Source organism: Gorilla gorilla, chromosome 17, assembly GCF_029281585.2.
Source record: "Gorilla gorilla gorilla isolate KB3781 chromosome 17, NHGRI_mGorGor1-v2.1_pri, whole genome shotgun sequence".
NCBI lineage: Eukaryota > Metazoa > Chordata > Mammalia > Primates > Hominidae > Gorilla > Gorilla gorilla.
In genome coordinates, this window is record NC_073241.2 from 75451826 (window position 1) to 75476775 (window position 24950).

At 37.1% G+C, this 24950-nt stretch overlaps 1 protein-coding gene across 6 annotated transcripts in view; it reads left to right on the top strand.

The window, feature by feature from the left end:
- Positions 1-24950, top strand: part of ARK2N (arkadia (RNF111) N-terminal like PKA signaling regulator 2N) — a 91272-nt gene that overhangs the window by 41619 nt on the left and 24703 nt on the right. For 3 of the 6 annotated variants that reach the window (XM_031003766.3, XM_031003765.3, XM_063699190.1), the window contains exon 3: positions 22639-22821. The exons of the other annotated variants lie outside the window; for them this stretch is intronic. In XM_031003766.3, the coding sequence (XP_030859626.1) occupies positions 22639-22821 (183 nt within the window). The remainder of the gene's footprint in view (positions 1-22638; positions 22822-24950) is intronic. 6 annotated transcript variants of the gene reach the window in all.

Here is a 24950-nt window from a genome sequence, read left to right on the forward strand (position 1 = left end):
AGGCAGTCTTGAGATTTCATAGTGGAAGAAAGATGTATCTGAATGGTTCTTAAGTAGTGAATTCTTATTATCCAAGAGATCCTTACAATATGATCAGGAACATTTTGTAAACTGTATGGCATTGAATAGGTCATGGCAGTATTGTTTATTGCCACATTGAAGAGGGGCAAGTTTGGGTTTTCTAAAGTTTTATGGGTGACTATGTTTTTTCTCTCCCTTGTTTTCTGAAAGCTTTCTGTTTCTACATGTGAAGACAGCATATTGCTGATATACAAAGAATATTTCAAGAGAAATCATATTGGTTAATGGAATCTGTAGCTTCCCAAACTTATATAAATTCAGTAATAAGAATGATTGGTTTTAAAGCACTTTATAGGTGTTCAAGTTCTGATAATAAGTCTCGTTCATATAATATAAATATGAGTCTCAAACGATCTTTAGAAATGCTTTTTACTGTTTTAATATCTCTATTGGATTCCTTTGCTATTGTTCCTTGTAATAAAACTACCGGGAGGGGGATTTCAATGAAGCTTATCAGTTAAATGTATGAGAGAAACAGACTTTGGGGTTGTTCTAAGGCAGGTTTTAGGTATATATTTTAGTTTTACATGTATTAATATTTTTAAAAAAACCTTATTAATACCTGTAAAATTGTGCATTCCTATATCCTCTTCTAACCTCTTAATCAAGACCTTGATGGAACTCTTAATACAATACTTACTTCCACTTAGTAACAGGATTTTATGTAACTACCCCAATACTTTGCCTTTTTGTGGAAAGGAAGAAGGTGGGTAAACAAAATTCTCTTTAAAGTCAGAACCCTATTGTAAGGTGGCTTGAGAAATGTCTTCATAGGCACTTTCCCTGTTTTGCTTAAATAGGTTAGATGTGCTTTGTTCATATTTTCCTAATCTTCTTTCTAATTGAGTATCTTGACCACTGCTTAAAACTTAAAACACCAGTGTCTGTTTCTTGTCTCTTCTGAATTGTGTACTAACTGAACACCAAAGTAAATTAATTTGAATCTATAGTTTGGTTTCTATTCACACCATTTAGTAACTTTGTGGCTTTTGAAAATACACATAGTTTTCTAAGGTAATCCTGGAGAATCAAATGGTAGATTGAGGTACAGGGTCACTGTATGTGACTGCCTGTGTGTGTGCTGGCAGTTTTGGGAGGTCTTATGGTATACCTGCCATTCCCATAAGACAGGTATGAATGATCTTTACTGGAATTATGCAAAGCAGCAAAAATGGAACAACCTAGAGTTCAAATATTAGGAATTTCATTTCAATTGTCCATATTGTTGTCTCTTGAAAAATTGTGACATTGTGAATTTTTAATGTAACAGTGATGTATCTTTCAGTTTCCTGAGTCACCTTATGACTTTGGGGAAGAGAGGAGGCACACTCAACCTTATAGTAAGAGCAGTTGTCGAAAAGTTGCCTAAATTGTAAAGGTAGGATAAATTATGAACTGACTTGAGTTCAACAACATGGACATTCAGGTGAACTTAAGCTGGATGGGCCTAACAGAATCTCTTGGATGTCGGAATGTTAATTCAGCTGTTTACACAGAATGGAAACCAAGTGGAAAAGTAAAAACCGATTATTGCCATACTCTTTCATTAAGGTACAACCAATTTAGTAATTCAGAAAATGCTCTTTATAAGCTTTTGTTTGGGCTCAGCTTAAAAGTTGAAGGCATTATCCTAAATAATTCCTGTTAGGATATCCTAATACCTTAATCCTAAATGTTATGCCAAATAATTGTAACTGTTAATGCATTTTCTTTTAGAGAGTGCAAATAATTAATAATGCAGACCAGTGTAGTGCATGATCATACTTTAATTGAGTTTGATATCTGGGCAACAGATGTTTATGACGATTTTTTAAAGTTAGCAGTTAACTGACAGGCAGCTTAGTATCGGCGCTAGATCATCTCTCTTTGAAGTTTTTGGAAATATATTGATGTTTTAAGAATCTGTTTGGAGGTATCATATCAAAATAATGCTGGCAGTACTTTCATTTGGCAGACTTAGAGTTGAGTAAAGGGCATTTTATAGTAAACTTATAATATTTTATAGTGAATTCATGTAAAAGTACTATGTGATGGTTATCTTGAGTCTCAAGGCTTTTATCAAGTGATTTCTTTTTTTTTTTTTTTTTTTTTTTTTGAGACTGAGTCTTGCTCTGTCACCAGGCTGGAGTGCAGTGGCGTGATCTCTGCTTACTGCAACCTCCACCTCCCAGGTTCAAGCGATTCTTCTGCCTCAGCCTCCCAAGTAGCTGTGACTACAGGCGTGTACCACCATGCCCAGCTAATTTTTTTGTATTTTTAGTAGAGACGGGGTTTCACCATGTTGGCCAGGATGGTCTTGATCTCCTGACCTTGTGATCCGCTTGCCTTGGCCTCCCAAGTGCTGTGATTACAGGCGTGAGCCACCACGCCCGGCCATTATCAAGTGGTTTCTTTATGCATTATCTTTTTGTGCTTTGGTCATTCTCTGCAGTTTTATGATTAGAGTATTACTTTTCATGGGGGGTCAGTTTCTCTGCAAAAGCAGTTTTGAGACTAGCTCTATAAAATCTGTAGTTGGAGGGATTTTGATTTTAATGTAAATAATGGACATTAGCCTTCATTCAGTTTGAAAAAGTTAATTTTCTGAACATACTAACATACGTGCATCGGTGTACAGGGTCAGCGGGGAAAAGTTTTTCCAGTAACTGTTTTTCATAAATATTTAGCAGAGTGGACCTCCATGCAGGGTAGCTTTATCTTGTCTTGTCTTTAATGACCTGCTTTGTGGTTAAATGTCTATTCACACCGAAGTTCCAAAAATAATACCCCTCGTGGTAGGTAAGAGTCGGTTGTCTTGGTTTGTTTGCATTTGAAAATCTCATTTCTTTTGGAGAATGTCATTGAGGCTACTGAGGACAGCTGTTTAAGTTTACTTGAATTCTCAATCCATGCAGCCAGGCTAGACCAGCTCAGCCCCACTTCAAGACAAAATCTCAGCACCCATTACTCACCATACATATTTATGCAGTGAGCTGCATCATGACAAGCTATCATCTTACCTCACAGTTTTTTTCTCTGGTAGAGATAATTAACTTATTATGCTTGATCAGTTAACTCTTGCTTAGAAATCTAAAAAATATTTTTAAGTGACAAATTCTTTGTAGAAATTTTTGAAAATAGAAATATGTGAAGTAGAAAGTTAAAATCACCCACAATTCTGCTTTTGTTAACATTTGAATATGTTGTCTTCCATGATATATAACAAAATTTGTCTGGGTATTGCGTATGTCGTCCTTTCCCTCTTAATATTGCATTTTGAGCATTTAACCAGAACACTAAATATTCTCCCTAGAACATATGGATTTTGAATAATTTAACTAATTATGAAAATAACTTCCCTAATGGTCCTTTGGGCTCTTTTAAGTTTTTGCTGTTATGAGTTAAGGGTATGAACACTTAAGGCTCTTGACCACATACTGCCATACTGCCATACTGCTTTTAAAAAATAATTAAGCTGAGTGCGATGGCTCACGCCTGTAATCCCAGCACTCTGGGAGGCCAAGTCAGGTGGTTCATTTGAGGCCAGGAGTTTGAGACCAGCCTGGTGAACTTGGTGAAACCCCATCGCTACTAGAAATACAAAAGTTAGCCAGGTGTAGCAGCATGTACCAGTAGTCCCAGCTGCTCCGGAGGCTGGTGTGGGAGGATTGCTTGAGCCCAGGAGGCAGAGGCTGTAGTGAGCCATGATTGAGCCTCTGCACTCCAGCCTGGGTGACAGAGCGAGACTCTGTCTCAAAAAAATCCAAACAAAAACAAAAATAAGTTTATTTCACCCGGGAGCTTGAGTGTTCATGCATTGTATTCTTGCTATTGAATATTAATTTTTTTTAAAAGCTTGCTGATTTGATGGAAGAATGATATCTTGCTGGTGTGGTGTCTCACGCCTGTAATCCCAGCACTTTGGGAGGCTGAGGCAGATGGATTACCTGAGGTCAGGAGTTCGAGACCAGCCTGGCCAACATGGTGAAACCCCATCTCTACTAAAAATACAAAAAAAAAAAAAAAAATTAGCCGGGCGTGGTGGCGCGCGTCTGTAGTCCCAGCTACTCGGGAGGCTGAGGCAGGAGAATCACTTGAACCTGGGATGTGGATGTTGCAGTGAGCCGAGGTCATGCCACTGCACTCCAGCCTGGGTGACAGCAAGACTCCATTAAAAAAAAAAAAAAAGGTATTTTGATGTTAATTTGCATTTCTTTGATCACTAGTGAAATTGAAAAACGTTTAGCTATTTGTATTCCTTTGGTAAAGTCTGTTCATATTCTTTGCACATTTTTCTTCTGACGTGTTTTTTCTTACTAATTTTTGAGGCTTTTTAACCTTTTGGGGGTTTAATTGCTTGGCAAATTTTAAGTATAAGGCAGTGAGGAGGATTCATGGTTGAAGATCCCAAACCCACATAGTGAATCCATGAAGCGCAGTAATTGACCTTTTTCCTAGATTGGATATCAAAGGATTTCAGTGGCTAAAAGCCTCATGTCCCTATTTTAAGCCTTTTGTAATCTGGTTGTAGTTTGGTAGCTATTTAAGAGACTCACAAAATACATTGATAACAAAACACTGACACTGAATAATCAGGTAAAAGCTGTCTATTTTCAGATTGGTAAATGCAAATCAGGTGGGTAAAATACATATGGTTTTCAGTCTGGCTATGTATTAGAATCGGCAGGGTGGCATTTAAACCATCTGATGCCCAGACCCCACTTTAGCCCCATTCAATCAGAATCTTTGGGGTCTGACCCCAGGCATCAGCTTTAAACGATTGGCCTTAGGTGATGACACTGAGTAGCCAGGGCTCAGAACCGCTCAGTTAAGCAGTGATATGTTAAGTTTCCTGTATCTGAAAATCACTGTGAAACTGGTAGTCTGGTTCAATTAAGTTCTCTTACTGCTAATGGGTATCAAGTTCTAAACAGTGGAGTCTGGTTTTTTTGAAATTACATTAGTTATAAATCACAGCACAGTTCTATATTAATTAACAAGCATTAAGTGCCCTCTTTTACTTCATTTAAGCGATTATTTGAAAAGCATGCAATGTCTAAATGTGGTTTTCTGTACGCTACAAGGTCTAGATGATGTTAATTAAAAAGCTTTGAAGTCTTACTGGTGGGTATCCTTTGGCAATTTCTCATGTTAAAGCACCAAGATACTATTTTTGGCCTGCTTATTTCCTGAAGTGCGTGCCTATATTAACTTTGTAAAAGGAAAAGTTCTTTTTCTCAAAATAGGATATATCTTAGTGTTAATAAAAGAGCATGTGTGTGTTTAAGGTGAGAATGTGGTCCCTTTTTTTGTCATTGTTTTTTAATAGATTTTGCTTCTAGAGCAGTTTTAAGTTCATAGCAAAATCGAGCAGAGGAGACAGAGAGTTCCCATTTACCCCCTTCTCCCACGTAGCCACGGCTTCCCCTACTATCAACATCCTGCACTAGAATGGACATTTGTTACAATTATGAACCTACATTGACACATCATTATCACCCAAAGTCTGTAGTTTACTGTTAGGGTTCACTCTTGGTGTTGTAAGTTCTGTGGGCTTTGATAAATGCATAAGTGGTTCCTGTTTTTAAGGGCTCCAAATGTCTAGCTTATCAGTGATTATTGCTTGTAGGAATCTGTGAGGCTACAACTTATCTCACTGCCCCCCAGCATATACCATTATCAGCTTTTAAATACCCATTTTTAGTATTCATTGAGAAATAAGTAATGCGAGAATCTAAAGCAGATCAAAGGAGCCATGCGATTTCCTGTCCTATGCTTAAGTTTGCCCAGCACTTATAATGAGGCTTAAGGAAGTTAAACTTTAGATTTCATTTAGTCTTTTTTTCCATAAGCTAAACATACTAACCTTTGGGGAAAGGTATGTCCTTCTTGAGGGAGTTTTCATATAAACAAAACTTTTTTAAAAAGTGAAAACAGCATAGGGGATGGAGTAATCAGAGGAAAAGGAATATTATGAAATTAGGCAGAGGTTGGTGACCGACTTCATGAGGTTTTTGTTTGCTGGATAGAGCTGGGCTAAATGTTTGTCTCATAGCCTTTTAGGCATTGAAAATAGGTGGCCTGACTGATTTAAACATTCTTTTTTATCTAGGAGAAACAGTTATATTTGATAGTGAGACAGGGGAAACTTCTCTTTGCATCTTCATAAAAGGCCACTATGTGATAAAGCAAACCATGTTTTCACAAATTAGTTTAACAAATGCTCAATAGAGCATTTCATAAGAGCATTATTTATAAGACTCTTGATGTAGGTTGATGGTATAAGGCTAAGATTGGTTGATTCCATCAATCATTCTTCTATTCAGCAAGTATCTGAGCACCCAGTCCATGGCTTTGGGGATACAACAGTGAAAGAAGTCTCTGTTGTCATGGAACTTAATCTTTCATGAGGAGACAATAAATGAATTTATCATATGCTATCAGGTAGGGATATATGATGTGAATAATAATAAAGCAGGATATAAGAGATAAAGATTAGGAATGGGGTAGAAAAGCTATAGTAGTTAGTCAAGAATGATCTGAGGAAGTAACATTTTTATTAGGTCCCTTAGAATGAAGAGTTCAATATAGTTAGTTTTATTAGAGACCCAAACTATAGGTGACCCAAACCAAAGATAATCTAGCCTAGTTCAGGGATGAAATTATATATGTATGGGGCCATATCCTAAACTGGACCACTATGCTACTGGGTATTAATAGTTGTACACATGTTCAGGTGTTTGGAAAGTGCTGGATTATGTGTTAACAGATGCCTTTTGTTTTAAACCACAGGGCACTTCAGCCATTAGTGAATGTGCTCTCCAGAGGGGAAGGATGTGATTTGTAGTATATCCCAAACTTAACTACATTTTTGTGTGTGTGTGTATGGCATGCATTTTAACACTTCACACAGACCAGCGTTTGTAAAAGCTGACCTAGAGGTATTCTGTATCATCTCCTTCCTGTGGTTTTCCATAAGAATTAAAAAAAAAATTAAAACAGATCTTTTGTGTGATAAGAATCATCATCTAAGAGTGATTGTATAATGATTGAGTATGGGCCAGCTGACAAAACAACTTTTTAGAATTTTAAAGTGAAAGGAGTTAAAATACTCAAGAATGTAGTGGTTGTCAACTAAGGACATACATTAAAATCACCTGGGGAGCTTAAACCGAAACAAATCTTAGAAGCCTTGGAGCCACCCTAGGTTTTGGTATTTGTTAAGCCACTCCAGTTCTTACTGTTCAGCAAAGGTTGGAAACTACTGTTAAAGATTCAGTCAGTTGTATTCAGTCTGTGTAGTAACAGAATACATGCTGCCAGGTAGATATATTAAAGCTATGAAAAATGATAATGTTAGTCATTTTATTCTTTTGGAATTAGTGACTTTGATTAATGAATTTAATCACTGCCTATGAATGCTGGATCTATCAGGCTCTTCTTAGCAATGCTTGTGTCATTTTCCTGAGTAAGTGTGTCTTAATAAAAATACAATTTCCGAAGCAATAATGTTTTATGAAATGGCCTCAGTGTCTTTAAAGGTGTCTTCAGTCATGCTGCGGGATCTGAAGGAGTGCCCAGGGAAGTTACAGGATTACTTGACAGGGGTACTGTGTGATAGGAACTGCACAGGCAGTGGCCTAGAAGAGGCCAGGAGCTGTTTTTCCAAGATGCAGAGGCAGACAGAGAAGTTCCACATGTGGATGGAAAAGGTAACTCATCTTGACACTGGCGAAGAGAACAAGCAGCTACTGGAACCCAGGGGACCTAAGATGCAACTAGTTGGCCAAAGAATTTTCCCTATCACCCCATCAAGTGCTTACATGGCAGATGCCTGATTTCCAAGTACTGCCACAGCAGCCCTTTGGTTCTTACCTGACTTGTCCAAATATTGACAGTATGTCAGAGTTCCCAAAGATGTATAATTGCAATTTTCTCGTTAAAGTTGCTGGAAATGGAAATATTACAGAACAACCTTTGAATCTATCACAAAATTAATTGTATTGACAATCTGCGTTTTGGATTGTGTAAGAAATAATATGCTTTTGCCCATTGTAAGTTTCTTTTGATGATGTTGCTGTTTTTTTTTGAGACGAAGTCTCGCTTTGTCGCGCAGGCTGGAGTGCAATGGCGCGATCTCGGCCCACTGCAAACTCCGCCTCCTGGGTTCAAGCGATTCTCCTGTCTCAGCCTCCCAGGTATCTGGGATTACAGGAGCCCGCTACCACGCCTGGCTAATTTTCTTTGTATTTTTAGTAGAGACAGGGTTTGACTATGTTGGTCAAGCTGGTCTCGAACTCCTGACCTCGTGCTCCGCCCACCTTAGCCTCCCAAAGTGCTGGGATTACAGGCTTGAGCCACCGAGCCCAGCCCTGATGATGTTTTAAAAGCTGCAGTAGTAAACAGTTTCTTTTTTAAAAATTAGGTATTCACAACAGAAAGCCCCAGAATTTGGTAAATTTTAGCTTGAGTTTTGTTATGTATGGTAGGAACATAGAACCATATTTATACAATAGTGGGAGCCATCCTCTTCCTTGCTTTTTACCAAAAATATAAATAAAACAAAAAACTGAAAATTTTAGTGAACCCAAATAGGTAGATGGTTAATTCCTTGAGAATCTCTTAGCACTTACTCTCTACAGACACTGTTGACTTCTGCTTCTAATTGGGGGACCTCATAGTTAACTGTAAAGATCATAGATAACTGTGAATGTACTCCATGAACATTTTTGTGTCATTATTCCACATGTCATTTAATAATCTAATTTGTTGCTAGTTTTCATGAATTATATTCCGTATTACTTGTATGCAGGAAGAACACAATTCGTTTCTGAGCAAATATTTGCTATGTGCCTACTATGCAAGATAATGTAGGAAAAGCAGATTAGACTGCAGCTTGATTTCATGCATGAGAAAAATAGTATTTTTCATTGATATGGAGATGGATTTTTATTTTGAGCTTTAATTTAAAGCTCAGTGCCCAAGGCAATAATCTGGTAGGCATCAGCCAGTGGAATTTCTGGTACTCTGTTGTAAAGGATACCTGTAGAGGGTAAAGATAAAATGGTCACTATATCAAGGGTATGTATTGGGTGGGGTTTTAAATTGCTAGTGACTGAGTTTATTCATGAATGTACTACCAGTTTAATTTTGTTTTCAATCCTCGAACTAAAAATAAATGGGCCTTAGTTATGTTAAAGAGCTCATAGAATGTGTCAAAAGATAGAAAATACCACAGGATTGAAGGTCTTGCAACATGATAGATGTTTTTATGTGCAGCCTGGGATTGGTAAATGCTGGCATTTTATCTTTTCAAGATTTCTAGTAATACTGTGAGACGCAGCTAAATTAGGATGACAGTCTTCAATAGGAATATGTAAGTTTGCTGACACTAAGTGGTTTTTTAAAACTGGGTTTTCCACTGGATTTACTTTTTTTTTTTTTTTTTGAGATGGAGTTTCACTCTTGTTGCCCAGGCTGGAGTGCAATGGTGGGATCTTGGCCCGCTGCAACCTCTGCCTCCGGGGTTCAAGTAGTTCTCCTGCCTCAGCCTCCCAAGTAGCTGGGATTGCAGGCGCCTGCCACCATGCCCAGCTAATTTTTGTATTTTAAGTAGAGACGGGGGTTTCACCATGTTGGCCAGGCTGATCTCGAACTCCTGACCTCAGGTGATCCACCCGCCTCCACCTCCCAAAGTGTTGCGATTACAGGCATGAGCCACTGCGCCTGGCCTGGATTTATTTTTGAGAGGAAATTATTCTTTCACATTTATAATAACATCAATATGAAAAAGGTTCATTTTATTTAATGAAGTTGCCACTTTGGAAAAAACATAATTCTGCGTGTGTTTTTTAAGAGGAAGTATAGGCAGTATATTTAGAGTCTTATATAAACAATCAAGATCTTCGATGTCTCAATATTTCTTAGTAACGTTACTCAGAAAAAATGTCACCACTTTGTTTTAATTCAGTTCTATATCCACATATTTGTAACTTGTAAATTACCAGTAATAGACTGAACCACATTTTTTCCTTTTCTGGTTTTGAATTGAAAAATTACTGCTTTATTTGTTTTTTTCCTTTTAGAACTGGTTTTATGAGAATTGGAAGTTAACTTTGGGGATGGCTTATTTCTGTGCTCAGTTTTTGTTTAGGGATATATACATCCTTGTATAAGGATACATATATAAATATATACATACGACTAGAGGTCTCTGCATTTTTTTTTCCCCCATTTTTTGAGATGGAGTTTTGCTCTCGTTGCCCAGACTGGAATGCAATGGCACGAACCCGACTCACTGCAACTTCTGCCTCCCAGGTTCAAGTGATTCTCCTGCCTCAGCCTCCTAAGTGGTTGGGATTACAAGCATGTGCTACCATGCCTGGCTAATTTTTGTATTTTTAGTAGAGATGGGGTTTCTCCATGTTGGTCAGGCCGGTCTTAAACTCCCAACCTCAGGTGATCTGCCTGCCTCAGCCTCCCAAAGTGCTGGGATTATAGGCGTGAGCCACTGTGCCTGGCCAATCTCTTTTTTTTTGTGTGTAATGATTTTTAGATTTTCTGAACTTAATATTTGACCAGTAGAGGTAAGGTTTGAACACCAAGCAACTTACAATAAATAATGTTAGTATGATTTTTCAGTATAAAACATATGAGTTTATTATAACTGATGGGTTTCCCTCTGAAATTATAGTGCAACATTGGTTAACTATTTCCTCAAACAGATTTTTTTTAAAATTAAGTTTTACATCAACAGGAAGAGCATATTGGTTTTGGATGACTGACTGAATTTTAATGAATCTACAGTCTTTACTTGAAGTTTAGGTGTTTTCAGGGAAGTTCTGCCTTCACCTTCTTCCTGGAATCCCAGATTTTTATTAGACATGGATTTTTAGATGTAAGAAAATATTAATTTAATTTCATCATGTTAAGGACTACTTTTCTATGCATGTGTAAACTGCTTCAAGCACTTAACAGGCTTCTTTTTTGTTTTATGATACGATAATTAATATATTAAGCATGCTTTGAAATGCATTTTAAGATAGAAAAGGTTAATCTTTTAAGAATAACATAGACAACTTATTGCTAGTATTGTATTGACTGGATCCATTCTTATTTTTATTGTTATTGAATAATCAGGCAAGAGCTCTGTAGATTTTTTTTTGCCTTTAAGAAAAAAATTTCAGTGGAATGGAATTAACAAACATAGGTAGCCTTTTTTTTTTTTTGGGAGATAGGGTCTCACTCTGTCATCTTCGCTGGAGTGCAGAGGTGCCATCTCGTCTCACTGTAACCTCTGCCTCCCAGGCTCAAGTAATCCTCCCGCCTCAGCCTCCCAAATAGGTGGGACTAGCACCTGGCTAATTTTTATATATTTTATAGAGACGGGGTTCTGTTATGTTGTTCAGGCTGGCCTCAGATGCCTGGGCTTCAGGGATCTGCACACCTTGGCCTCTCAAAGTGCTGAGATTCTGTGGGATTCGCACCTGGCCTAAAACATAGGTATTAATAGTTATATTCAAGGTAAGAATAACATTTTGAATATTTGAAAAAGTGTTGAACACTAATAATTTTGGAAAGCCTTTTCTACAAAATTTTGAGGAAAGGAAGAAAAAGAAGTTTTGGCAGAAAGATAAGGAATGCCAGAATACACTGATTAAATTCTTAGAACCTATACCAAAATATTAAAAATTTTTCCTAAAGTAAAATTTGACATTCTGTGGTTTGGAGAGTTTAGGAATAATTTATAACAGAAGCATATATACGAAAAATTTTTATCTTGATTTTCAGTTTTTTCAGAGTGCTTTGAAGGTAATACGTTGCTGTCTGAAGGAGTGTTGTTTTGAAAAAAAAAATAGGTTTTGCTTTAAAATGGTTACACCTTTTCCAGGTAGCGCAATTAAAAAATTCCCCTTTCAACATACTTTGTTTTTATATTACAGACATTTAAAAAAGTGTCAATATGGTAAGTACTTGTTGTTTTTTGAGACGGAGTCTCGCTCTGTCGCCCAGGCTGGAGTGCAGTGGCGCGATCTCAGCTCACTGCAAGCTCTGTCTCCCGGGTTCATGCCATTCTCCTGCCTCAGCCTCCTGAGTAGCTGGGACTACAGGTGCCTGCCACCACGCCCGGCTAATTTTTTGTATTTTTAGTAGAGACAGGGTTTCACTGTAGCCAGGATGGTCTCGATCTCCTGACATCATGATCCGCCTGCCTCGGCCTCCCAAAGTGCTGGTGTTGTTTTTTTAATTTTTTTGAGATGAGGTCTCGCTCTATTGCCCAGGCTGGAGCGCAGTGGCACGATCACGGCTCACTGCAGCCTCAACCTCCCAGGCTCAAGTGATCTTCCCTAGTAGCTGGGACCACAAATGTGTGCCACCATGTCTGGCTAATTTTCTTATTTTTTTCAAAGGTGGGGTCTTGCTATGTTGCCCAGGCTGGTCTTAAACTCCTAAGCTCAAGGGATCCCCCCGCCTCGGCCTCCCAAAGTGCTGGGATTACAGGTACGAGCCACCACGCCTCGCCTTGTGAAGTAGTGTTTTTTGTTTGTTTGTTTGTTTTTGAGACAGAGTCTCGCTTTGTCGCCCAGGCTATAGTGCAATGGCACGATCTTGGCTCACTGAACCTCCACTTCCTGGGTTCAAGCGATTCTCCTGCCTCAGCCTACTGAGTTGCTGGGATTACAGGTGCCCACGACTGGCCCGGCTAATTTTTGTATTTTTAGTAGGGATGGGGTTTCACCATACTGGCCAGGCTGGTTTCAAACTCCTGACCTCAGGTGATCTGCCTGCCTCAGCCTCCCAAAGTGCTGGGATTACAGGCGTGAGGCACCGCGCCTGGCCTGTGAAGTAGTTTTAATATGTACATTTTTTACATGACTAGTGTAGGTTATTGCATTCTCTTTCCCTGAGGCAGTCTGTATTCTCAAGATTACATGTATAGTACTAATAATAGTAGTAAGTGGGAATTACTTTTGGATTACATGACGGCATTTTTATGTAGCTATTGTTTAAGTCCCTAGTGGTCCTCCCTTCATTTCCTCTGAATTCCCTTAATTTTCCTAGAATTTTAAGAAGGTTAAGGACCATGTCCTGTTTGTATTTATTTGTACTCTATGAAGGGTTAATGCTGGAAAGAAATCTCTTTCAACCTACAACACTAATCCAGAAATGGTTGAAATGCTTTTTTATTTAAGAATAAAATCCCATATCCGGACTATTGCATCTCTCTAATATGTGCATATGGAATTTTCCCTTTGTCTAATCTATCAGATAATTTTTTTCTCTTGTTTTCATGGGAGAGAATTAAAAGGATTAAGCTGCAGACTTTTAAAAAAGTTACTTCATTTAAAAAATCGCGGAATGTTGTTAAAAAATAACTTGAGAAATGTTAGGAAACAAATTATAGTTTTAACTACCACAGTTATAATTTTATTACTGGTTGTTACATGTTGATACTTCCTTTTAGTGTTTCTTTTTAGTTGGCATTTAAGAGGCCATTATCCTCTCACTAAAGGTAAATGTGTTTTTTGATAATCTAGCTACAGCCTGCTTTCTGCCTAGTGTGTGCTAGCTCAGTCCTAGGACATTAGATATCTAATCATCTTAAGAGAATTTAACCAGCAGATTAGAGTGATCTGGTTATTTGAGCCACTTATTAGACAATAATAACTCTCTTAATCATATTGATCTGTACTTTTTGTGCATTATTAAAATTGAGCATAATTTTTAAAGCCCACATGAAATTTTAATTTAGAGCCCAACAAGGTCAAGTTAAAATCTTAAGGCTTAATATTTTACATGAAGTTTTAACTTTTTTAAAAATTAGGAGTAGCATACAAATTATTTGGAGGGCTCCAAGGGAAAGTGTTATCTGTTTTTTGTTTGTTTGGATTTTTACTAAGAGAAATTAGCCTAGTTTCAGGGATATGTGTATGCATGTGTGTACCCATCTTCAGAATTCTGAAGTAACTGAATTTCATTAATGTTAGACTTGACAAATGGCTGGAGGCAGATAACTGTACAGTTGCTACAGTGATTTCGAATGGATTCAGATTATTAATATAATACCTGTTTATTGCTTCCTAAAGGTATGTAAGAAAATAAAAGTTGCCTACATATAAACCTAGTTATGGTAATTAAGCTTGAGAAAAAATGTCTTTTTAAAAATGATTAAAGGTTTGGGGCTTTTTTTTTTTTTTTTAATCTCACTAGCAGACCGAATAGAAGAATATACAGTAACTAATTTATTTTGAGTATTGCTTTTGTCATTCCCTGCTGTTACTAAGATTTAACAGCAAGAGTCTCTGGGTCTAGGTATATCTCAATTTACATACGATTTTTCTTTTTTTTGTTTTTTGTTTTTTTTTGAGACAGAGTTTTGCTCTTGTTGCCCAGGCTGGAGTGCAATGGCATGATCTCGGCTCACTGCAACCTCCACCTCCCAGGTTCAAGTGATTCTCCTGCCTCAGCTACCCGAGTAGCTGGGATTATAGGCGCCTGCCACCATGCCCGGCTAATTTTCTGTATTTTTAGTAGAGATAGGGTTTCACCATGTTGGCCTGGAACTCCTGACCTCAGGTGGTCCATCTGCCTTGGCCCCCCAAAGTGCTGCCACAGCGCTCAGTCTGATTTATTTCTTAAAAGTTGTATGCAGAATGATTTAAAGTGTATTAAGTCTGCTTGTTAATGAAAGAAACAATATAGTGAATTCTTTTTTAAGCAAAGTACCCTAAATTGATATTACTGGTAATTTTTATTTTTAACATATAGCTGACTTTGCCTAAAGGTATACAGTTACATGAATGTTATAAGAAAGATGGCAAACAGGCTTTGTGTTATCATTTGTTTAAAATAGCAAATTATAGGCAAGTTATCTTACAAAAAGGTAGCCTTTTAAATTAATTGTACCTTTTATATTTTATTTAGCTTATATTGATTTTCATCTCTCCTTTTAAAAAATTATTTAAATAGTACAGTGAGGGTGCAATGAAAAAGATTTCGTGGAATGCCACATGTCAGAAAATACAGTGTCAAAACAATTTCAGTAAATTTTTTTCTCAAAATCCTCTTCAAAAATACCATATGCCCTTAATCCTAGTACAGATAAAAAACATGTCATTTTAATTTGTTTAGAAGTTACGAGATTGTGAGTTGTAAGTAACAGGGAATAACTTCCAAGTTTGTTTACTCATTTTTCCCCCTGATTTCTATTTTTATTTCCTCTGAAGTTTAGGAAAGTTAGTGGAAGTTGCAACCAAACTGTTAGTTTGCTAGTATTGAGTAGATATTCTCATGTTGTATTAAATTACCACAGTGTAAAATAGAAGACGTCATAAAAAGTGAAGGAATAATCCACAAAGAAGTGTATTCTATGGCAATTAAGTCTTATTCTTAATATAACTTTAAGATTTGGGAAGAATGTTATGAAATTACTGTTTTTATTTTATTGCATTTTCTTAATATCCTTTACCTCACTGTGCATTTGACATGTAACCTAGATGAATAAAAATTTTGAAAAAGAAATGTTTCCTGTTACTCTGTTGAGGATGGGGTTATGTGGTTCCCTACCAGTTAATTCACATTAGGTGTTCCTGAATCAAGAAACTTGCTTTTCTGTAATGAAATAAATGGTATTAGTTTCTAGTTAATATAACAATAGATTTTGCACATTTGGCGGATTATTTTTAGTTTTTTTGGTAATTGAAAAAAAGAATACCACTGTGAACATAAAAAGTCAAGATTCTTTTTCTTTAAACTATATGTCCTACTAAACTGTCCTATTAAAAATTGATGAATATTTGGAAAAATAGCAAAATTTAGACTGATTCAAGGAGAAATGAAAAGGCTAGAATGTGGAATGGATGACTCTTTAGCAGGGTACATAGACATAGGGATGTGGCTAATATATCTAAATTTTGTGCTCTTTCTTGCTGTATGTAGTACAGATATTTTAGTTTTTTTATCTGTGGATCTAAATCCTCAAAGCAGTAGGTCATGGATTTGTCCCTGAAATAGATAAATTGAAAGATGGTGACCTCTTCAGGTGCCTCATTTCTGTATTTATAGCTTCTCTTAAATATCCAGATGAATTACCTGAGTTATCTTCCAAATAACCCCACTTGAATCAGAGGCTTCATAACTTTATAGTTAGTGGTGACACATTAAATTATTTTTCTTTTGATCAGCTTTTCCATTACTCTGATAATCTTGGATCTTTGCTTTTACCTCTTTTGATCTTTTCAAAATGGTAAACCCTTCATGAATATCATAAATAGCTTTCCTGGGTGGACAAAATGATGTAACGTTTACCAGTATAAGGATAAATGTAATCCTTAAAATCTTATTTTCATCTTGGAAACTTTATAATAAAAAGTTTAAATTTTTAATAATTGAGTATAATGGAAAAAGTACAAAATACATTCATTTGGTTTTATTTTAAAAACGACTTAATTCCGAAACAAAGTTTCAGTGCATATTGCTGCATTTCATTTCCATGTAGCCCTATCTTAGACATTTTTCCTTTTACTGAAATAATTTTCTGATGTTATTCTGAAGAAAATAATACACATGTAGTTTTTGGTATTTAAGGCTTTTTTCTGGAAATGGCCCTTTATAGATTTTTATCTTTTGTTGATGAAATTCTTTTCTAAGAGATGTTTTGAAAATGACTGCTTTCTTTTCAAATTATTCTGCATGTATTTTCTATTTTCTTGATTGATATTTTTACACTTGATCTTAGTCAAAAGGCCGAGAAGCGATGATTGGTATTTTTATTACTATTTTTTATCTTTCTTTTTTGAGATGGAGTCTTGCTCTGTTGCCCAGGCTGGAGTGCAGTGGCGCAATCTTGGCTTACTGCAACCTCTGCCTCCCAGGTTCAAGTGATTCTCCTGCCTCAGCCTCCCGAGTAGCTGGGACTGCAGGCGTATGCCACTCTGCTGGGCTAATTTCTGTATTTTTAGTAGAGACGGGGGTTTCATTATGTTGCCCAGGCTGGTCTCGAACTCCAGATCTCAAGTGATCCACCCACCTCGGCCTCCCAAAGTGCTGGATTACAGGCGTGAGCCACTGTGCCCGGCCTCATTTGTAAATATACATTTTCATCTTGGTAAATATTCTGATGTGTAATAAAACTGCTTTTTTTTTTCTTGAGTAGGTCTTGAGTATTAAAATGCAAATTTCCTTCTGTAGCTCTTGAGGTTTGCCTCTTTCCCTCAGTCCCTCATGCCCACACCTTATTCCCCCTATTTAGATTCCTTGGCTAGATAAGGTGTAAGATTTTTTGCTTTTCATTGTCTGGATTGAGGCTAAGTATGATGTTTACCCCTTCCTTCTTTCTCTTGGTGTTGTGTGGATAACAGAACCGGGCCTAGGCCATCAAAGGGCCTGTGATAGGGTCTTTTGACAGCAACAAGACAGATTTTTTTTCTTCTCTTGGTGAGGAGATTGGCAAGATTAGGTATGGCAAAGAGGAGGAAGGGAATTTCCTCTACGCTTTATTGTATATTACTATGGCTGCATAGACATTGAAATGGGGGTCAAAGGGGCCAACCATGTATTTGTCCATTGCCCCACCTTTCCTTGTGCCTTAGACTTAGCAATAGAAGAGGAAGGGGGAATGATAGTCCCATGTGTCTCTGGGTTACAAGAATTATTCCTGTTTCCTAGATTTAGTTAGAATTCATAATGAGAGAGTGACAACACTTGTGTTAGTGGAGGTGCTCTTGTAGGCAAGATGATGCTAAATATAGATTAATCCAGAGCAATTTCCATTTGGCTTTGAAACATTTTTCTATGAATACACGCAAGCTGACATTTCACTTCAAACAAAAATACAAAAGTCACATTTGTGATGACCTTATTCAACTATGAATCCTAGCCAAAGCATTTACTTACCGAGTTGGGTTCATCTATGACCAACATAAGGCACTGGCCTAGGCACTGATGTTCCTCAGAGCTTCTTGCATGCCAGTGGTGTACAGCAGAGTATACATGCAAAAGTAAGCAAACAAACAACAAAATAGGGCAGGTGCTAAGTATAATGGAAAGGTAGGGCAGTGGACCAATATTTAAATTGCTTTTGTGTTCTTTGTTAACGTCTTCTTTAACCCTCACCATAACTCCGTGAAGACACTGAGGAGTGAAATAGTTTACCAGGGTCATGTAGCTAAGAGAGAGTAGGCAGGGATTTAACTTGTGTCTGCTGCCAAAAATCTGTACTTCCTATGCTGCTACCAGTCTCATCCTGTATATGCTTCTTTCCTTCAACAATGAGAACAAGTATAGTCTATTGTGGTTTCACCTAATTAGGACTCAAATTTTCATCTGTAAAATGATAGTAGTGTTTGTTTAGTTTTAAAATCCTGTGCTTCTGATTGTCAAACCTGGAAAGGGGAATTTGTCATGGGATAAACAGTAAAGGAAAAGTTAGGTTTTGTTTTGATTTGTTTTTGTGATTCATATTTTCTAATGAGATTTAGAACATACTTGAAAAGGAGACTAATTCGTAAAATTAAACATTTGATGGCAACAACGAAGAAGGCTTAAGGTCATAAGAGGGTAGACCTCACTGTATCAGGAATATGTGACAACAGATACATCTATATTTCGGTATTTGAAAAGTTCGAACCTATTTATTATAGGATAGAAGCTTAGTGAGACAGTACAAACCCATTTCTAGCATAAAATGGATGACTTGATGTTTTTAAATAAAAAGTAGTTGGTAGATTTTTAAAAAATTCTAAAATTTTATTTTATCGTTATTATTTTTTAATAATAGAAATGGGGTTTTGCTGTGTTGCCCAGGCTAGTCTCGAACTCCTGGGCTCAAGCAGTCCTCCTGCCTCGTCCTCCCAAAGTGCTGGGATTATAGGCATGAGGCACTGTGCCCAGCCATTGGTGGGTTTTTGACCTTTAACTTTTCTTGTGTTGTGATTGTAACAGCAAACATTTCAAAAGAATTTGATCAGGAGGAGAAATAGCACCTGAGTTAACCACAGATTGAATGGTTATTAATTATTTAACACAGATGTGTTACATTTACCTCTATAGAAAGATGCTTTTAATGATTGTAGAAAAACCAGTAAGTTCAATATTAGAAATTTATGTTTTAAGATTGTGACAGACATCAGAGCTGGCAGATGGGAGAATGTGCAGCTTGGATAACTTAAATGTTGTAAGCATGGAATGTGCCTATGTTAATGACTGAATCTTAAATTGGAAATGTTTTCATGTATAACTTTATTTGAAGTAATTACTTTGATGTTTTTGAAAGTCGAAACAGTCTCTTTGTAGCAATGCAGTTGTTTTAGTAGCATAGAGGAATAATCATGTCAGAGCAAGGGCAGTATCCCCATGTTTATTCTATCCTATAATGAACTGATAGAGTCAAATAGATAGCAGCTTCTGTTTTTTGTTGTTGTTGTTGTTGTTGTTTGTTTTTTGCGATGGAATCTTGCTCTGTTGGCCACACTGGAGTACAGTGGTGTGATCTCAGCTCACTGCAACCTCCGCCTCCTGGGTTCAAGTGATTCTCCTGCCTCAGCCTCCCAAGTAGCTGGGATTACAGGCACGCACCACCACACCCGGCTAATTTTTGTAATTTTAGTAGAGACGGGGTTTTACCATGTTGGTCAGGCTGGTCTCAAACTCCTGACCTCAAGTGATTCACCTGCATCAGCCTCCCAAAGTGCTGGGGTTATAGGTGTGAGCCACCGTGCTCAGTCAGCTTCTGTTAATAATGTGCTGAATTTTCCTAGTTCCTCCCTAGTGATTTTTTTTTTCCCTTCAAGAGATATTTCTTTTAAAAAGCAGATAAAATAACTGCAGAATCTTACCTGTCATTTACTTCTGTATAGCAAGAATCACATTTTAAAAGAATGTCACAAATTGTTACCATAAGTTAGCTAATATTTGTATAGTAGCTCAGAGTGCAAATCCTGAGGCCAAGTGCTTTTTTTTTTTTTTTTTTTTTTTTTTTTGAGGCAGAGCCTTGCTCTGTTGCCCAGGCTGGAGTTCAGTGGCACGATCTCGGCTCACTGCTACCTCTGCCTCTCAGGTTCAAGCGATTCTCGTGCCTCAACCTCCCAAGTAGCTGGGATTACAGCCGTGCGCCACCACACTCAGCTAATTTTTTGTATTTTTAGTAGAGATGGGGTTTCACTGTGATGGCCAGGCTGGTCTCAAACTTCTGATCTCAAGTGATCCACCTGCCTTGGCCTCTTAAGTACTTGGATTACAGGCGTGAGCCAGCACACCTGGCCCCAAGTGCTTTAAACAAATCTTACTTAATTTTGGTTTCCTAATGATAGTGTAAAATGACCTTGGAACACAAGATCCTTAATTGTGGCTTCTTGTTGGAAGACAAAGTTGGAAAGACAACCATTTCATTATTTTACTGAAGTTTATATAGTATTGACTTGTCATTGTTTGAATATATTGGAAATGAAAAATGACAGTGATCATAATTTATTTTCAATTTTAAGTGTAATATATGAAAATATTGCTGTCTCTGTTTATGATGAATACTAAATTTAAGCTAAGTTATAAGGTGTGCTGTTTGGAAATATGGAAGAAACAAGAATGAAGCCAGATAACAAGTTTATGCTTGTATTTCCTACTGATGAAGACTTTCAGACGAGTTATTTTCATGGGTAGGTGATGTCACTCTGCATGTATACACTTATACTTTTTTGCATGATTATACATGTAGGAGTGGTACAATTTTGACTTGACTGTTGACCTGTTGCCTCAATTTGGGGGTAGGGGTGGAGAATATGAGGGCAAGAGGCTCTGAATGGTATTAGTCATATAAATTTTAAAATAACTCACTAAAATAACTTACTACAAACACCTAAAAAAAGCCCTTAAAAAATAGAACATATGGTCAAATAGTCAATATTGTACTTGGCCCTTATATCTTCTGCATCCAAGTATTTGGACATCACACAGTATCTTGATTCCATAATAATCATTTTGAACTCTGACGAGAACGCCATTGAATATTGCAGCTTTCTTTTCTTTTTTTAGAAAAGAAAAACCTCAAACATGAATCATTTTCTTGCTATTTAAACTAAAATCAATTACCAACTGATACCAAGGCCACACTGTTGAATTTTATGGTCATTGAACTTGATTTACCCCTTAAGGGGATCTGGAAATTATTTTTAAGTAGTCAACTAAAGTTGTCATGATCGTCAGAATTTCATATTGTGACATGTCTGTTCTTTATACAGTGGCACCTAACAACTCATTTACTTTTATGTTTGGTCATTTTTTATTTAAAAAATATTACTACATAAACCTGTGGTTTGGTAGTTTAGTTTTAAGGGATCACTACCCAAAGTGTGTTTTTGTTCAGTGACAATTGACACAATGGATATTTGTATTAAAATAGTAATACTTCATTGTGTTACATTTTTATGATTCATTGGCACAGATGCATTCCTTCATAGTCAAGAGTTTCATAAAATAGGTGTGTTTAATATTCATTTGTTGGATGATATCTTAAAAACCTTAATGGAAATAGTTTGCTTGCGCTTCATAAATAGCCTTTGGGGGAGAAAACAGCATTCCTTTATTTCTGCTTTATATTAAAATAGGGGTAGTAGAGGGATTTCTTACTTGAAGGAAAACTTTATGTTTGCTTTTTGCTGTTAATGTTTTTCTTAAAAAAAGGGGTAGAATTAGCATTTTAAAGCATGTATCTATTCTACAAGCATGAATATTGACTTATTTTAGCATGAATTGCTGCAGTGTAATTAATTTACTTTGAAACTCAGCTGCCTTTTTCAGCCAGTTAGGGGGATTTGAGGGTGGAAGGGTCCTCTTCCAGTAAGAACTTTAATATTTTCTTGTAAAATCACCCATAAGATTGCATATTGTTTAGTTGGAGTATGAGCTGGTTGTCTTTCTTAAGGAAAAGGAAATAGAAATATCCCTCATAAGATATCCAAAGCAAAATCCTGAAAATGGATTTGTTGTATTCTCTTTTTACAGAATGTCATAAAGTGTATAACATCCCTGTTTTTATAAAAGGACTTTACTGGAAATAGATATGTTAGTCAAACAGAGCTCTAGTGTTAACCTTATTTCTTTAGGACATAGGAAAATACATTTGATTTTCTTTTCTGAATCTACTAGAGACTTTTTATATTACCCAGTAAGAGAAAGAACTAGATTCATTCTTTTAAAAAATATAAATTGGGTTTTAATAATTTGCGTCAGTTTTTTCCTTTAAGAAATCAGTTCCACTTTCTCTGTGGAGTCATCCTTTTTTTCTTAATCTTGCTCTTTAAAAGTATGACAGGAATTCAGTGTAACATTGTTGAGTATAGTCTTGTCTTCTGTTCTTCATAGTAACACTCCTTTTCCTCCTTCCAAAATGTGTCCATCATCTTTGTAAGCTTGGATTATCTTTTTCACTTTCACATTTTGTACAAAATATTAGATCTATAAAGTGCAGCTTTTCTGATGAGATAGAATAATGAAGGCAACTGACATTAGAGGGCTCTTACTAGTTTCAGAAGTGTTTTTCACCCCACACGTTAGATACAAGTATACATTTTCTTTCCTCCCTAGATGGACCTCCAGTTGTAGCTCATTATGATATGTCTGACACCAACTCTGACCCAGAAGTGGTAAATGTGGACAATTTATTGGCGGCTGCAGTAGTTCAAGAGCACAGTAATTCTGTAGGCGGCCAGGACACAGGAGCTACCTGGAGGACCAGCGGGCTTCTAGAGGAGCTGAATGCAGAGGCAGGTTGGTCTTCCCCATTCCCCTTCTCTAACGGTGTAATATGCATGTGTCCTGGAGCTGTTTTCCTTGTAGTGGACCCTGATGAGAACAGGTCATACCAGAGACATCTGGCATTGAATGATTGGTTGTGACTATCCAGGCTGCCATTTATACGTGAAACAATTTGATAGCTTGTCATTCATCTTTCCTACTCAGAAGGAAGTACAAATAAGAGCATTTAAGACATTAATTGTAGGTATTGGTAGGTTTCAGTAGGCATATTTCTTGGATTAAAAATGCCCAATATTTGCAAAGATGACCCAGATATGCTCATATTCTTTGGCCAGTTCTTTCTCTCACTTTAATTCTGGGTAGTGACCTTGCAGCTTGGATAGGGAATTGTTGAATCTCTCCCTGTGGGGCTGGCTGTTCATACACAGCGCTGCCGCTGTTTCTTGTGCTTCTTGCTGTGGAGTGACCCTGTTAATTCCTCGTCAGTAAGTTCTCATTTGTCTTTTCTAACTCCTTTCTTTTAGTTTCTGTCTCTGTTAGCTCAGGAAAAAAAATCTCTGTCCCTGTCTTACATTTTTTTAGTTTTGTGATTATTCTTTAAGGTGGTATTTATTCACTAAAAAATCCACTGCTGTTACCTTTGAAAAACTTTCACAATACCTCCAAGTCGTCTTCAATATTTTCTTCAAAACTTTCTTTCAGCATTCTAATTTAAACCTTGTTTTGTTGTTGTTGTGAAAGTACTAGCACTGAACATTTAAGAAGAGAAGGGGATTGAGAGACTGCTTATGCAGTGTATAATTTCTTTAGTGTTGCTGAAAGATTATAGTTTTCTAGTTAATTTATAAATGCATTGGTTTTATGAGTTAATCTAATAGTTTAATCACTACCTAAAGTTATTTTTATGAAAAATGAGTTTTACAAAAAAAGAGTTATAGTTTAGAACTTTTTATATTGAGACAGAACTCCATTGATTGTTGTTGTCTTAAATTATTCCTTTTATAATCTTTGATTGGAATTACAGAAAAATCACTTGTTTGTTGACCTGATTGATTTACTGTAGCTAATTTTGGAACTGAACCTGGATTTAGTTTTGATTTTTTTTGACTGGTAACTGCTGCCTGTTTGTCCTTGGACCAGTTGTTTCTCCTCTGGACTTCAGTTTTTATATGTATAAATCCTTGTTTTGCCCAACAAGTGTCTTTTAAGGATTTATTAATATGTATTAATACAAATACTTTGAAAAGAAGTAATAATGCTTCTGGGCACGGTGGCTCACGTCTGTAAGCCCAGCACTTTGGGAGGCCAACGTGGGAGGATCACTTGAGGTCAGGAGTTCAAGACCAGTCTGACCAGCATGGTGAAACCCCGTCTCTACTAACAATACAAAAATTAGCTGGGCGTGATGGGTGTGGTGGTGGGCGTGGTGGTGGGCGCCTGTAATCTCAGCTGTGGAATTGCTTGAACCTGGGAGGCAGAGGTTGCAGTGAGCTAAGATTGTGCCACTGCACTCCAGCCTGGGTGACAAAACTAGACTGTATCCCCCCAAAAAATAAAAAAGAAGTAATAATGCTTTATATCAGTGGAAAGTAGTTTGGCCACATTTTGTACAATATGTGTTTCTAAGTTATTTATTTATTTAATTTATTTATTTGAGATGGAGTTTCGCTCTTGTTGCCCAAGCCAGAGTGCAATGGCGCGATCTCAGCTCACTGCAACCTCTGCCTCCTGGGTTCAAGCGATTCTCCTGCCTCAGGCTCCTGAGTAGCTGGGATTACAGGCGCGCACCACCACGCCTGGCTAATTTTTTGTAGAAATGGGGTTTTACCATGTTAGCCAGGCTGCTCTGGAACTCCTGACCTCAGATGATCCGCCTGCCTTGGCCTCCCAAAGTGCTGGGATTACAGGCGTGAACCACTGCACCCAGCCTTGTAATTTGTATATTAGATGGTTTATCTTTGTTTTTCATCCTTTGGCAATTAAGTCGTCCATTCCACTTCAGTTTTATTTCTCTGTTTTCTTAGTCTTGCCGTTAAATATAGACCATTTTATGGTAAAGTTTTGGGGTAAAAAATGAATGATTACCAACGTTTTGCTCTTCATATGCAGAATTCTTAATATTAGGTTGAACCGTATGGAAT